At 44.8% G+C, this 16,775-nt stretch overlaps 1 protein-coding gene across 2 annotated transcripts in view; it reads left to right on the top strand.

The window, feature by feature from the left end:
* ITGB5 (integrin subunit beta 5) overlaps positions 1 to 16,775 on the top strand; it is a 124,301-nt gene that overhangs the window by 33,353 nt on the left and 74,173 nt on the right. For both annotated transcript variants that reach the window (XM_019023742.4, XM_055383844.2), the window contains exons 4-5: positions 5,657 to 5,906; positions 12,645 to 12,813. In XM_019023742.4, coding sequence (XP_018879287.2) covers positions 5,657 to 5,906; positions 12,645 to 12,813 — 419 coding nt within the window. The remainder of the gene's footprint in view (positions 1 to 5,656; positions 5,907 to 12,644; positions 12,814 to 16,775) is intronic.

Raw genomic sequence — 16,775 nt, 5'->3', positions numbered from 1 at the left:
TATAGCTAGGAGTGGAATTGCTGGGTCATATGGTAGTTCTATGTTTAACTTTTTGAAGGACTGCCAAGCTTTAAGCAGGATTTTGTGTAAATATAGGATCATGTTTTCCATTTTATTTCAGTACTGGAAACTACATGTCAGGATAAGAACCTTAGAAAAAATCATTAACAAAGAGCATAAAATCCTTAAGAAAGGACATAAACTTGAAAGTAAAGCTTATTGAGAATGGTCAAAAGCTAAAGGTGGTTTTGAAACACTGAGCAATTAAGAATAGTTTATTAAAGTCATTATTGGCCTCAGTCCTTTAACCTCTTAAAAAATGACCCTTGATTGGTAGCTTTCTTACATTTTGAAATAATTTTAGACTCACAAGAAGTGCAAAAATAACACAGAGATGTTCTATGTACCCTTCTCCGCTGCCCTCAATGATAGCATCTTAATATAACAAAAGTATGTTCTCAAAACCAGGAAACCAACATGGTTACAATACTATTAACTAAACTACAGGTAATTGGTTGCTTTTGGGTTTCCTGCCAGCCCCTATTTTTTTCCTCCCTTCTCCCTCCAGGTTCTACTTGGAAGAACCAGTTTTTAGGTATTGCTTCTGCAATAAAGTTGCCACCCTGGGTGACAGTGTACATAGCTTAAATAGACGAAGAAAGTCTTTTGATGATGGCTGGATAAGGGGTTATTTTAAAGGAAACCAGAAGTATCGAGCCCTGGGCTTGGAGGCAGACACTGTGGAGGACAACCGTGTCTTCAGGTGACTTGTTCCTTGGTTCCATAGGTCAACAGTCACAATTCTGAGGTGGAGAGGGGGTGCAGTACAGCCTGGCATCCTTGTTCTAGACCAGTGAGGCAATAATTTGGTTCTAGATCTGGATTTAATCCTGGGATGCTAAGTGCCTTCTGCTGTAGTGACTGGAAGAGCTGTCTGCTCATTTATAATGTGTGCACCAGGGCCTTAATTTTCTGTTCAGTTGTAGTCCTGTTATAATAGAGTTGATTTTTATGTTTCCCTTCTTTCTTTCAGTTTCCAGCACAGAATAGTACTTCTAGGGAATCAAAAACCATTTGCATTTATTTTGGGATGGCAAAGGTCTTTATTTGCTGAGGTACTGCTTTGTCTTAACACTTTGAACAAAATCAGTCTTAAGAGTTTTTGACTCAAAGGCAGGAAACCTGAGGGAAAAGAAGAAAGAAGAAAAAATAAATAAAAATTAGAAAAAGTTTTTGAGGCTGGGCATGTGGCTCACACCTATAATCCCAGCACTTTGGGAGGCTGAAGGGGAGGATCACTTGAGCTCAGGAGTTTGAGGCCAGCCTGGGCAACATGGCAGGACTTTGTCTCTACTAATAATTTTAAAATTAGCCAGGCATGGTGGCACATGCTTGTAGTCCCAGCTACTTGGGAGGCTGAGGTGGGAGGATTGCTTGAGCCTGGGAGGTTGAGGCTGCAGTGAGCTGTGGTTGTGCCACTGTACTCTAGCCTGGGTAACAGAACAAGACCCTGTCTCAAAAAAAAAAAAAAAGTTTTTGCTGGAATTCTCAACTCATTCTCTAGAAATGTTTGTCATTTGATATATATCCCTAAGGAAAATGCCAACTTTTCACTTTTTATTAAAGGGAAGGCAGAGAGAAGAAAGCTTTAAAAATACATTTCAGATAGAATGCTAGTTGATACCCGATTACAGTGGAAGAACCTGTACTTACAAACTGAGCAGTGCAGAAATTCTGTGCAAAATGCAGTTGGAGCTGGGTACTCTGGAACCAGGAACAAGTAGAAGGACATGAGGGGGGCTGCCTGGGGTAGCATTTCACAGGTGCCAGGTGATCAGCTTCTGTTTTGAGTTTGCCATTTCTCTGGTCCTGCCCCTGGTCCTGAGGCTGGCAGGAATTACGTGGAACAGCCCCAGAGAGAAGGGATATAGCTACAGGGATACATGAGCCTGTAGAGACCCTAAGTGGAGAGGGAAGGAGCAGAGAAGGATGAATCCTGACACATGGGCCGGGATGGTGTCACCAGAGACGGGCACAGACCAAGACAGGCAAATTAAAGGCGAGAAGCGCTTCCCACTCTGCCGGGCAGCGGGAGGTGGCGATTGGCTTAAAGTCTCGGGTGTTTTTAAAGGAAAGCAGCGTGGCTGGGAAGGAGTTGGAAGGGAGGAGAGTGCTTAAGCGTGCATGGTTCTGGAAGTGTGCCCAAAGTTGGAAAACATACCCAAGACCTTCTCTCAGCAGAAAGTGCACTTCACATGCATTAATGGCTTCACCTTCAGGCTGCTAACGTTAGAGGCCTCCCTTTTTGGGGAGTTGTTGGTACACTGGAAGCTTAATGCCCACACCATGGATCTGACCAGGAATGTCAGTCCCTCCAGGATCTGCTGACAGAACATTCTGTCATTGCCACGGCCTATTCAGGAGTCTGTGGCATTTAAAATCAAGTATATTAGAGGCAGCAATAAACCCTCATTCTGAACATCAGTGGTATTACCATCTTTCTTACATCCCTCTCTTTCTGGAAAAATGGCACAGTATTTCTTTTTAACAACTGCAGCCTTCCTTTGGGAAGGGATGTGTGCGTGCGTGTGTGTGTGTGTGTGTGTGTGTGTTTTCTTACTGATCAATTTCTCTTAGAATGTAATGCCAAGAAGTTTCTTGCTTCAGAATAGATAGCCTCTTAGGATACAAAGGGACCTATATATCATGCCTTCTTTCCCTCAGCCTTCATGTCTGGAAAATTTAGGGTTAAATTTGTATGCCCAAGGCTGTAGCTGTTGAAATTCAAGTTGCTGGCAGGATTTTCTGTCTCTCTTTTTATCCTCACAGGAAATTGCTTCAGTAATTGACTTTTGGGAAAACCAGGCCAAAGTTTTCTTTGTGTAGGAACATTTGTGTGGTGTTTATCTCTTTTAATCCCTACAATAGTTAATATCCTCCCCACTTGACTGATGCAGAAACCGAGCAGTGAGTTGAAGAGAGCCTGAGTTCTCCCTAGTCCTTGGTGACAGGGTCTGGATTCAAACCCAGCTTTCCTGCTTCCAAGCCTCTATCCCATAGATGCCTCTCAGCCTCCCAGAATCCAAGCCAGTTATTTGTTTCCTGGTTTTAAAGTGCCCATCTCTTAATTTCTTATAATTCGTAAAAAAGAAGAAGTAGATTTTGGATAAAATAAGTTGTAGGTGGGAACTTGGGGGGACAGGTGGCAGAAAATGCAGAAAACCTGTGAAAAGATCTTGGCATCAGGCAGAGGAAATAGGATTGCAGGCTCTGTCCATTTGGGGTCTGTTGTCTGCCCATGCAAGGGCCAAGGAGGGAGCTCTCTTCCCCCAACTCCCCCCGCTTCCCTGCCCCTCCCTCACTGTGATGTGGCACCCAAGGAGCCCTCTGGCGGGACAAGCTGTGTCTGTCTGACCAAAGGCAGATACTGTAGCAGCCTGGAATTCATTCTGGAAGAAAATCTTGAACATTCCTCTGTTTGAGTCAGACTCTGATGGTTTTTTTTTTTTTAATTATTATATTATACTTTAAGTTTTAGGGTACATGTGCACAATGTGCGGGTTAGTTACATATGTATACATGTGCCATGCTGGTGCGCTGCACCCACTAACTCGTCATCTAGCATTAGGTATATCTCCCAATGCTATCCCTCCCCCCTCCCCCCACCCCATGGTTTTAAAAAATGGGCTTATACCAATAGGCAACTCAAACTCCATCAATCCTGAGGCGCCTAGAACAGTACACGCAAAGACAAGTCAGGGGAAGCAGGCTCAGAGCTGCCACTCTGACTGCAAGCAGTAATGATCATAATCATACTTCATCCGTGCAAGCCTGTACTGCTCATAAAACACTGCTCTCCCTCATGAGCGCATCATAGGCTTAATTGATGCTGTGAGCATTGTTACTTCCATTTTATATTTCAAGAAACCGTGGCCCAGGTTGCACTCCTATTCAAAGGACAGAGCTGGAACTTGAACTAAAATCTTTTGATCATTGGATTCTTCGTGATCTAGTTAGTGAAATATGCCTTGTTGTCACGGTGGGAGGAGGAGAGGAAGCATAGAGGATTGAGTTCCCTGCAAGTTAAAGAAGGCTTCAGCTTGCTAGTTGTCAGCTTGAGATGAAAGACTGGTTGCTCTGAGATGTGGCTGCCGGCAAGTCAGGTGTAGACCCGCTGGGCAGGAGTGAGGCCACCTTTGCTGTTGTGCCTCTACACACACAAAGAATCTTTCCAAATTTCAAGTATGTATAGACAGTTCTACTGCAGGATAAATAGGGCATCTCTTGGCACTCCTGAAAGGTTAATAAGCCCAAGGCAGATAGAATGATCTGGTATGAGTTGAGCCTTAAAGTTGGTTCTAAGTGATTTGTTTTTAGAAATTATGAAATGATTTCAAGATCATTATCATGGCCTGGGTCTTCCAGTTACTGCCCTGACTTGAGCCTCTCTTTGAACTCTATAGGGTGAGACAGCAAAGGCCACACCTGCCAGACACTAGCTTTTCTCTTTGTTCTTTTCCTCTGAATTAATTCCCCCTTTCTCTGCCTGTTGGCTATCTTATTGTAGCTGGTAGACAAATCTAGTGCTGTCTTTTCTCTTTCTTCTTGTTTTCTTTTTTCGATAGAGCTAAAATTTGGAATCTGTCTTCCTGTATTTATATATGTAGTTTCTGATGATAATGAGTTGTGCCTGTGATGTCCCAAAACATCAAATATGCCCCCCAAAGTAAATACTAGTCTGGTAAATGGTGAGAGAAATAGAAACAAACACAGGTGATGTGGCATAAGCATGCATATTTTTGCCCACTGGGGTATTTTAAACAACGATCTTTGTTTCTCTGCCCTCCCTTGCCTTGCACATCTCTCTCCCCAACTTGGTTCTTCCCCACTCAGGCCCACACCCCTCTTTTGTTCATTTCTTCCCTGCTTTTTGTTTCAAACGCACATTCCCATCGTGACTGGGTCTTTCTCTGGAGTTGGTATGTGGTTGGTGGGCTACTCTCCACCCAGTTTGTGTTCATGAAATTGTCTGGTTCACTGTCCACTGATTACCCAAGGGTCTTTGTTGCTGAGAAGACAGAACACTACCAAGGAGCCTGGTTGTTAAGGAGTTTTCTTAGAAATGCTAAGCCCAGGCCAGGCGTGGTGGCTCACACCTGTAATCCCAGCACTTTGGGAGGCTGAGGTAGGTGGATCACTTGAGGCCAGGAGTTGGATACCAGCCTGGTCAACATAGTGAAACCCCGTCTCTACTAAAAATGCAAAAATTAGCCAGGCATGGTGGTGGGCACCTGTAATCCCAGCTACTCAGGAGGCTGAGGCATGAGAATCGCTTGAACCTGGTAGGCAGGGGTTGCAGTGAGCCAAGATCGCACCACTGCACTCCAGCCTGGGCGACAGAGCAACACTCTGTCTCAAAAAAATAAAATAAAATAAAAAAAGAAGTGCTAAGCCGAATGTTTAGGAAGGAGAACCCAGGCCTCCATTCTCAGCACCGTATTCCCTTCAGGCACTTTACTTCTAAGAAAAATCTTCTGTGAGGCACACAATCACTAAAGAAAAGTAAGAGGCGAACTAGCTTTGAAAGCAAATCCCATCCCTCAGCCCTCAGCAGGTTGCACAACCTCTAACACACGTGGCCTCTCTGTTGGTGCAGGTGACAAGACCACCTTCCAGCTACAGGTTCGCCAGGTGGAGGACTATCCTGTGGACCTGTACTACCTGATGGACCTCTCCCTGTCCATGAAGGATGACTTGGACAATATCCGGAGCCTGGGCACCAAACTCGCGGAGGAGATGAGGAAGCTCACCAGCAACTTCCGGTTGGGATTTGGGTCTTTTGTTGATAAGGACATCTCTCCTTTCTCCTACACGGCACCGAGGTACCAGACCAATCCATGCATTGGGTAAGTGACCAGTTGCCCTTCTGTTGGGTACTTAAGGGTGGGAGAATGGAGAAGCAGGAAAATTTAGCTCAAAGAAAGAATTAAGGAAGGCATGGTTAGGAGGGGTGGCCAGGCTTAGGCGTTTAATTTGATTAATGATAAGCATACATTCTCTCCTTTCTGACGTGTGAAGAAGTGAGTGAACTGTCACAAGGTTGTAAAGATAAAATGATCACAACCCCTTGATTTTCCTGCCTGCCATGCACAGCACCATTTGCTCACATTAATAGAATTCAGAAAATGTCCTCAGGGAGTGATGGATCCAGATTATCAGGGAGGCAGCAGGCAGGGCAACTTAAACTTTCCCCTTGCTTGTAGTAACTGAGGTGCTTTGGGAGAAATGAATTCAAAATTTGTCCCTGTTGTTTTTCTATAAATAACTATAACTTATTTTCACATAATTAGATTAAAATCCTATTTTAAATGTAAGAGTTTTTTTTCAACATAAACACCTGAACTAGAAAAGATTTGACATATTATTAGAAAACAGGTGTCTCTAACTGCTGCCACAGAGTCTATAATAACAATGTGTATAATGGCTCAACCTTGCTGGAAGTTTATTTCCTGCTCCTCAAGTCCAACTGGGTCTCTTCATCCATGGAACTTCTCCTGCAAGCAGTGACTCAGGGACTCAGGTGCTTTCCATCTTCCAGGCTTTACCATCTTCCACACATGGCTCCTAAGGTCATGCTGCCTAGAGGGTCATGCATAGGAGGATAGGCCTTTGCCATGCCCGCTCCCACATGCTATTAGACAGAACAGGACTGAGCCAGGAGGCTGGGAACTAGTGTAGCTGTAGGCCCAGGAATCAGAAGAAATAGGATTAGTGAGCAGGTCTCTGCCATGGGATGTTTGTATGCATGCTGGGGTGGGTGGTTGTATGAGGGGATTGCATTCTTCAGCCCATGCAACACAACCTCTACTAGGTTGGTTTCTTTTCTTTTTAGTCTTTCAGGAGTTTCTTTAAATGTCAAGATTATGCAAGTGACTGCAGTGAGTGGTAACTTCCAACTCTTGCTTTCCTCATCTCCACATTTAACTTTAGTGAGGGTTTCTGTTGTAAGGTCCAAAACTAGTCATGAGATAGGAAACAACTAAGACTTAAGTTTTTACTAAGTGTCAAGCCCCATACTAAATATTTTCTGTGGATTATCTCATTTAAATCTCATAACAATCTGTTGAGGTCTCTAAGGTAAGTATAAGCCAGATTTTAGAGATGCAGAAACTGAGGCCTAGAGAGAATAACTTACCCAATATTATACAAACAGCAAGGGGTAGAGCTGGAATATGAATACAGACAAACTACTTTGAGAGTCTGCATTTGCATTTTTTTTTTTGAGACGGAGACTTGCTCTGTTGCCCACACTGGAGTGCAGTGGTGCAATCTCGGCTCCCTGCAACCTCCGCCTCCTGGGTTCAAGCCGATTCTCCTGCCCCAGTCTCCTGAGTAGCTGGGATTATAGGTGCCTGCCACCACACCTGGCTGATTTTTGTATTTTTAGTAGAGATGGGGTTTCACCATGTTGGCCAGGCTGGTCTTGAACTCCTGACCTCAAGTGACCCACCCACCTCAGCCTCCCAAAGTGCTGGGATTACAGGCATGAGCCACTGCATCCAGCCTGCGTTTGCGTTTAATATAATGCCTTTTTCCCCATTCAAATCACACTACAACACAGATACTTTACCTTAGGCTGAGTAATAGTACCTGCTCCACAACCACCCTACCCCCATGTCCTAGGGGCTTAACTGAGGATCATGGTAGGCTGTGCTGCAGTAACGTACAGTCTCCAAATCTCAGTGGCTCAACACAATGAACATTTTTTTGTTGGTGTTGTTGTTGTTTTTGCTTGTGCAACATCTGATGAGGGCTGAGCTGCTTTCCTTGGCAGCTCTCCATGCAGTAACTCAGGGATCCAGCTCCTTCCGTCTTGTGATGCCATTCTCAATTCTTGGTCTTCAGCTGCCACCAAGGGGAGAGAGCTGTTCTTAAATCCCTGAGCCCTCCCCTCTCCACAAGTCCTCTTTGGTAGCCTTCAGAGCTCCTAGCTCCAAGTTGGGCTGGGTGATAGGAGCAAGTTAGTGTGCTGGTGGCATGGGCTCTTCTGAATCCCTCCAGATCCTTCTGTATACTCTCCTAGAAGCTGACTTAGATCTTTTCAGGTATTGGGAACTGTCACTCGTGGGAAAACAGACAAGAAAAAGTTTTAAATACAGATGAACTCTAAATTCTTTAACCACGAAGAGGCACTAGGCATCATCATTTGCTGGGTTTAGCTTCCTCCTGGCGACAGGTGGCCACAGGAACTATTACTACTTTGATTCTGTCTCCAAGGCCCTTTTCAGCTAAGTCCGGGTGCCAAATGTTTTTGTTGAAATTTTGCTGCTTACCAGGAGCAACAGCATCTTAACCGCAAGCCTTAAGCCTTTTTTCAATTCATCTGGAATACTGATTTTATTTGCTTCTTTTCACCTCTGTCCTAATTGGGCCCTGTCTCCAGACAGATAGGGTGTGTCGCCACTTTCATTCTTCCAAGGCCCTTCCACTGACCGAGACACTAGATTGGAAGCTGGCAGAGAATCAAGGGCTGGCTCTAGGTGCTCAGCATTTAAATATTCAAAGTTATGACACATTACTTATTCAGAGCTCACTCTCTAAGTCCTCTGAGGCAGAGCCTGTTGCAGACAGTAAAACTCCTGACAGTGAGTACAAGGCACACTGAAAAGCTACTTGTAAGGCAGGAAGTCCAGTGAAGAATGAGAATGTGGAAGGAAACCTCGGGCCTGAGTTATGTGAAGCTCTCTTCTCTGAGCTGGGGAGGCACACGCAGCGTGGGGGCACACTGTGGCTTGGTGAGCAGGCCGAGCTTTGTCTCCCCACGTCCAGGCTGCACGGCATCTTGTGTCTCCTGGGTTCAAGTGATTCTCCTGCCTCAGCCTCCTGAGTAGCTGGTATTACAGGCACGTGCCACCACACCCAGCTAATTTTTGTATTTTTTAGTAGAGATGGGGTTTCACCATGTTGGCCAGGCTGGTCTTGAGCTCCTGACCTCAGGTGATCCACCCACCTCAGCTTCCCAAAGTGCTGAGATTACAGGGGTGGGCCACCACGCCCAGCCTAAAGTATTTTAAATTATTCTGTTTCTGTTTCTTGAATTGTGGATCCTTCAGGTGGATCCACAGCCAGTCAGTGTATTGGACCTGCTGACATGCCTTCATGAATTGTTTTTCATGCGATTTATAAGCTTTTCATTAGCTCTTCCTTGGAGGTTGTGGGGGCATCCCTGCAGAGCAGTTTTATGTTTGCTGTTGTCGAGAATCTCCAGGTTCATCGTGGGACTAGTTTTTCTGTTAATTTTTCAATTGGAGATGTCTTCACCTTAAAAGCAGTGTATTCCAATTGCTCAGGCCTGGAGTTACAGTTTTTATGGGTAATTCATCTCATTCATGGTAGATGGTCAGCTTCCGTGCTGCTTTCCTAGACCAGTAGCTGGAGTTTTTCTGTTTCTGGTTTTAGTGGCACAGCAGCTCATTGTGCTGTTCGGCTTTATGCAGACAGCCCTATTCCAGTGTTCAGCCCTCTGCAGGACTGAAGCTCAGCATCTATTCCTGGTAGACCCTGCTCCAAGCCTGTAGGGCCTCAGTCAAGGCCTGACCCATTGCAGGGGCCCTTGGCATGAGTGCCTGCCCATTTCCTACCTTTTTTTTTGAGACCGAGTCTTGCTCTGTTACTCAGGCTGGAGTGCAGTGGCGGGATCTCAGCTCACTGCAACCTCCACCTCCTGGGTTCAAGTGATTATCCTGACTCATCCTCCTGAGTAGCTGGGATTACAGGTGCCCACCACCATGCCCAGCTAATTTTTGTATTTTTAGTAGAGATGGCGTTTCACCACGTTGGCCAGGCTGGTCTTGAACTCCTGACCTCAGGTGATCTGCCTGCCTCAGCCTCCCAAAGTGCTGAGATGACAGGCGTGAGCCACTGCACCCAGCCCCCACCTATTCTTTTAAGTCCATTCATTTGTTTTTTGGTGATTTCTTTTCTTTTTTTTTTTTTTTTTTTGCCAAAACCAAATACTTCTGAAAGGTCCATTCATTTATTGAATGGTTTCCTCTTCGTTTCTGGGATTTACGTTCTAAGCTTCCAGCCTAGGCTATATATTAAAAAATTTTAAATTACATTTTATCCAGCAGTTGTGTATGTTTAGAGTTAGAGGAAGCAGATAAGATGTTTTCATTCCTGTTCCATGACATGGAGAGCCTTTCCATGTCATCTTGATCCATGATATTCTCCTGAGGCATTAGATTGTTTTCTGGATTTGCCTAGGTCTGGTGTCTTCAAATTGGATTCACTTTTTATACATACAGACACTCCCTTGGTTCTTTAACCATATATATTTTATTTTTTATCTCCCTTGTTAATAATCCTTAATTTAGTAACTCTGTGTGCATGGCGCTTATTTGGGGTCTCACGGCACAGACATACGAGAGGGGTAGGATAGTCTCCTGGCATGACCCCAGAACGTCCTGATCTTCAGGCCACTCAGACAGCTGCTCTGGTGTTAAGTCAGATAACTCATCACAGGTGACATCCTCTTCCGGTGTCAATGGAGACACTCCTAGCGTCTGTGTGACAAAGCTCTTTTCCTAAGTGACTCTGACTTGGTTATAGTAAATTATCTGCAATGAAGGCTTCTCTCTGGCAAACTTATTTTCTAATTCCTAACTACTTAACAGTCATTCTTTGCAGTAAAAATGTATCTGCTCGTTGCTGTTTGCTGTTTGCGGGAGTGAAAGGGAGGAGGTAAAACATGCTGAGCTGTAGCTGAGTTTCTCACAGCTTTCCTGGTTAAACAGAAATCATTATTCAGTTTCTTTCCTCCCTGTCCGCAACCAACTGGACCAAGTGTAAAACACACACCTGAAGTCCTAAATCATGGGCCAGAGCCACATAGGCGAGGTCAGGATCTTGGAGGAAGAGAGAGAGGGAGAGTTTGGATAGACTTACTTCCTTCTGGGCCTATGATCCACTTGCCAAATAGCTACAGATGGGACCTCAGTTCCTTCTTCCAGCTGGGAATGTAATTTCCATGATTGTTCTTTTCATGACAAAATGAGGAGGTAATGGAAAGTTTGGGTGGCCCGAGGCTGAGGTTAAAAGAGAGTTCCACCTGTCCAAGTACAAGGTGTTCATGAAGATTTCGGGAAAGGAGAAGGGAGAAACACAAAGGAAAGCCAGGCAGGGACATCCCATTGCTGCCGCCGGCCCCGAGAGGGAGAGCGCGACTATCACAGAAGTGGGGCTGATTGATTCTGTGCAGGGTGGGCCTGTTGCTGGGGACTCTGTGCTGTGCTGTTGTGACTGTGTGGATGGAGAAGGGACTGTAGCCCTGAGAGGGAATGGAATAGCCCCTTAGAGAACCAAAGATTGCCCCTTTACAGAAGAGAGCCTGCCCAGACCTGCCCTGGTGAGTCTGCTTTTTGACAGCATTTAAGGCAGGGTCCTCTTAGCTGTTGCTAAGGCTGTTTTCTTTCCCGTGTATGCAGCTTGAATTAGACTATAACGCCTTTCCCTCAGGCCTGTTAGTGCTCGTTTTCCATCATTTATCCTGAAAGAGCGACTTCCTTAACATGGCTGGAGACCCTGCACAGTCTGGCCCAGCCTGCCTCCCAGGCTCCTCCTCGCCCATCCTCACCCGTTACTCTGCACCACAGCCCCCTGACCTCCCTCTGTCCTTGGGCTCTGTGCTCCTTCCTGCCACAGGACGCTTGCACATGCTCTTCTCTGGCTGGGACACTCTCCCCTCTTCCCTTTACTTTGTGAACCCATTGGTAAAACAATATAAGCTCTCTCTTCCAACTTTATTAGTTCTAGATCAAGCTGAAACTCTTAGAGCTATAATGGAAAGTAACTTTCTTCAGGAATAGGGCCACTTGGAGTCTCCACAGGAGACTGAAAAGGAGATCACCCCATATTTCAGGAGAAAGGCTTGGTATTAACCTATTATTGATGTGTAATACTTCCTTCTTTCCTAATTTCCAGACATAACTTTCCATTTGAAGATGCTTAGTTTCTAAATAATTTTTATTGCATTTAGCAGAATTGATAGTTTGTTGGTACAATATTTAGAAACGAATGAAGAAGCAGATAAGATGTTTTCATTCGTGTTCCATTCAGCATTTGTCCTGGTCACTGAGTGGGTTGACATGACGAGATTATGTGATCCTGTGATCCTTTGTTGCGTGGCAGCAACATTGATGTAGAAGCTGGTTGCATGGAGTAACTGCACTTACATTGCCCTCACTGGGCATCATCCACGTTCCTTAGCCCAGAGGACACTTCCTCTCCACTCTGCCTAGGCTGGCCCACACCCCGGGTCCCACATACCTTTCAATGCCTATGTCAAGTCTTCCTCCAACCACAGTAGCCTACTATTATCTCTGTTTCCTTTGAACCATTTGTCCATACCATTCATTTATAACTTGGCATATACTGCCTTGCCTGCAGTTTAGGGCTGATGTTTGGAGAACAGGGACTATGTTATTTATCTTTGCTCTCTCCGCTGTGCCTGTCCTAGGGGCATGTGGTAGGTGCTGGGTAAATAGTTATTGGTGCCTCTCAAGGCACTCAGTGAATGCTCAGAACACTTGGTTAAGATTTACAGACAATGATGGAAAAGTGACTCTTCTCTTCTTTCTCTCTAGTTACAAGTTGTTTCCAAATTGCGTGCCCTCCTTTGGGTTCCGCCATCTGCTGCCTCTCACAGACAGAGTGGATAGCTTCAATGAGGAAGTTCGGAAACAGAGGGTGTCCCGGAACCGAGATGCCCCTGAGGGGGGCTTTGATGCAGTACTCCAGGCAGCCGTCTGCAAGGTAACTTTCCTTTCTGGTCCTGTCCCTGCACGGGGAGGTCAAGGTAGAGAGCGTCAGTGGGTGTTGGTACTTCCTGCAGGAGTCTTTGAGTGCCCCAGCATGTGGCTCCTGACCACTCTGAAGTCAGAGGGTGAGCTCAGTGGAACCTCTGGGACATCTACAGCAGTCAAATCAGCCGGAGCTCGGGAATGGATTGGGCTGGTCTGTGTCTCTGTGTCAGGGTGTGGTTGTGTGCAATGGAGTACTGTCTGCCAGAAGACAGCTGTCTGCATTTATACATTGGCTTTTTGGTTTATTTTCAGGGGAAAAAAGTAAAGGTCAAGTCATAGGCATAGAAGCTTGTAGAGCTTTCTGGACCAATTTTGGCAAACCTTAGAGATTGCTCTCTTGGGAAACCCAGTTGAAAAAGAATTGTGTGAGTCCGGGCGTGGTGGCTCACGCCTGTAATCCCAGCACTTTGGGAGGCCGAGGCAGGCGGATCACGAGGTCAGAAGTTCAAGGCCAGCCTGGCCAACATAGTGAAACCCTGTCTCTACTGAAAATACAAAAAAATTAGCCGGGCATGGTGACGGGTGCCTGTAATCCCAGCTACTCGGGAGGCTGAGGCAGGAGAATCGCTTGAACCAGGAGGCGGAGGTTGCAGTGAGTGGAGATTGTGCCACTGCACTCCAGCCTGGGCGACAGTGTGAGACTCTGTCTCAAATTTAAAAAAAAAAAAGAAAAAGAATTGTGTGGCATCTTTGGTTGCAATTCTAGTTGTTTTCCTCCTGCTTCTCTGTGATATATGAATCCAGAGGGAGGGCCTAGACTTAGATCAGAAATGAACTCATGCTTCGAGAGGTTCCAATCTTAGCAAAATATATAAATGGAATCTTGGTGATAACATAGTCTTAAAATAATTTTCTACTGTTGAAACAACCCAATAACAATAACAAAAAAAAAAACCACTCTTAAATTCACTATCATAACATATACTTTAAAAATCTGTGTCTCTTCTTAGTCTTTGTGCATACATTTCGTATTTTTTCATAGTGGTCATCAATAGAGTGTGAATAATTGGTAATGCTTTCTTGAAAATTCAGGCAGATTCCTCAATAGGTGGGGACTCTTCCATTTGGGGAGGGCAGGGTCAGAGGCTAGAACTCAGTCTAGAGAGCCTGCATATGGCAGCTGCTATTCACTTATTAAGTGATAAGCACTTAATTGCTCACTTACACAGTTTCTGACCTCAGAGCTTGAGTCTAGTGTGTCACACAGACTCCTGTTTCTTCTCCACTCAATCCTTGACAAGATGGGAAGAAAACCCCAGTTGTCCTTTCTGAAATAAAAAACCAAAATGGCAGAAGGAAATGGATAAGGAGAAGGTAAAATGTAAAGAAAGCAGCAACAGCCATCTGCCATTCTCTTGATCCCACTGTGGTTCTGCCCATCACAGAGTCCGTGGGCCCCTCCTGGAGAAGAAGGTAGCAGTGGCTTCCTATCCAGGAAGGCTGCAGTGTGGCCTCTTCCCAGCTACTGGCCAGAGCCAAATGGTTTGATTCAGAAGTCCCTGGTGTCTCTTAGCAGTCTGAGAGAGACACATGGAAACACGGTTAGAATGTATTCAGTCCTGAACCTTTCAAATGTTTCACAAAATAGTTTATGAATTTGATTCAGAAAGAAAAATTATATTTTTGACTGACTTTCAGATATTGACTATAGGAGGCATTTTCTCCACAGACGTTCAGCCAAATTCTGCTTCTTGGTAGGGAAAAAAATAGTGCAGAGAAGACATAGGATCCCCCTCATCTCCCCACCTTGAGGATTTTATGGATTTTCTTTTTTTTGGGAGAGAAATTTATCTTTCTCTGGAGAAAGAACCCAATTACAGGCCTAAGCAGTGTCTGAGTATATTTTATTCAATTAGATAAATTGAAAGGGCATGATTGATCACTTGGACCACAGTGGTCTTTGAGAAGCCATTTGATCCAGTCTATGTCTATGGAACCTTCCTGTGCCATCCCTGATGGATGAAATCTTCAACCCTTTGAAAACACAGTATTTCAAGACTCAAGCATTTCAGAGGCGATGCTAGCAGATTTTCTCAATTCGTTGCCTGGACCTGGTGAATTATTGTTGACGGAGAGGCACTTTGTGAGCAAGTTTCAGGCTTATACCTGTTGAAATTTGCTCTTTATTCCTCACCATGACCTTTGCAAAAGGGAATACCTGGAAAGTTAATAATTGCTCAGAATTATGCAGCCGATGAGCCTCCAGCATCTCTCTTTGCCTTTTCTTTTCCATTGTGCTGTCAGTTTATGTTCAGGTGCGTACTAAGCAATTTATTTCTCACTTGATATCACCTACTTATAAAACATGTCATCCTTCCTGGCTCACCACAGCTTTATGGTAACAAAAAATTGGAAGTAGTTTATGGACTACCTTTGGATGAAAGACTACGCAACAGTCATACTACTTAAAATATTTAATGACTTGAGGCTGGGCGCAGTGGCTCACGCCTGTAATCCTAGCACTTTGAGAGGCCGAGGCGGGCAGATCATGAGGTCAGGAGATCGAGACCATCCTGGCTAACACGGTGAAACCCCGTCTCTACTAAAAATACAAAAAATTAGCTGGGCGTGGTGGCGGGTGCCTGTAGTCCCAGCTACTCAGGAGGCTGAGGCAGGAGAATGGTGTGAACCCCGGAGGCGGAGCTTTCAGTGAACCGAGATCATGCCACTGCACTCCAGCCTGGGCGACAGAGCAAGACTCTGTCTCAAAAAAAAAAAAAATTGTAATGACTTGATTAATATGTAAGGTATTAGTATCAGATGGCTCTAATAGTAACTTTGCTCTCTCTTGGCTCCCTCTTCTAGGAAAAATTGTCCTTAGGGAAGATACAACCCAATGTTTTATGTTTTAAGAATTTCTAGAATAATACGTAAGACAAATTAAGATTGGCATGGGAAGCAGGTTATAAAACAATATGGACGGTATACTTCTGTTTTGCAAACAAAAGAAAGAAAAAATGTGGAAAAGATTGGAAATGGAACAAAATGGTAACAGTGGTTGTCTCAGGTGACAGGATTATATTTTTCTGATAGGTGATAGGCTTATTTTCTTCTTTGGCTTTTTGTTTAATATTCACCTAAATTTCCACAGTGAATATGTATGATTTCTTTTTTTTTTTATTCTGGAACAGTTTCAGAATAAAGAGTGGTGAAATGAAACCCCATGTACTCATTGTTCGTCTTTAATGATTACTAACTCATGACCAGTCTTGTTGCATTTGTATTCCCAACCACACCCATATTTGAAGCAGATCTTGGCTATCATTTGTAAGTCCTAAGTATCCCTTACTTTGTTTACTGAATGCTGTGTCTCCTCCTGATCTGGCCAGATTAAAGGCCCTTCCACTGAATCCTGCAAACAGTGGAACAGAGGGAGAAGGCCTGGAATCTTGTGCAGTTGGCTCTGTGCGTCACAGGGGCTGGAGTTGGCCAGGCAATTCCCTGGCAGCGCTGCACGCTCTACTTCCCCTGACCCTGTGCCCTGGAGATGGAGCTGATAACAGGCCTATCTCCCAGCGCCACAGGGAGCTCTTTGTCCTGGTTTTATTCTCACTCTGGTTTTATTCTCATTCTTGTTTCCCTGAATGGACTGTTAGTTATCAACTTGTGGGATTTAGGGGTATGGAATATTCACATGTCTGACTTTAAATCCACCTCTGTGGCCTGCTCTTGGAAAGTTGTTCTTTGCAAAAAGAAGGAAACTACCTGTTTCTATTTAGGATTCATTCCATTTATGATAAGGACCCTGTTTCTATGAATGGAGGTTTTGAGTTGCTTTATTTATCCCCTGCAGGTCACATTGCTGTGAGAGGCCATCTAACAGCATCCACAGCTAAGGGATGCTTCTGTCGTCAAGGCGGGCATTTTTTCTAATGCACTGTTCCTGGCTGGGTTGGAGTTGGAGAATGCCAC

Source organism: Gorilla gorilla, chromosome 2 (genome assembly GCF_029281585.2).
Source record: "Gorilla gorilla gorilla isolate KB3781 chromosome 2, NHGRI_mGorGor1-v2.1_pri, whole genome shotgun sequence".
Taxonomy (NCBI): Eukaryota; Metazoa; Chordata; class Mammalia; order Primates; family Hominidae; genus Gorilla; species Gorilla gorilla.
The sequence above is the reverse complement of the archived record's forward strand: the minus strand, read 5'-3'. Positions and strand labels throughout refer to the sequence as shown.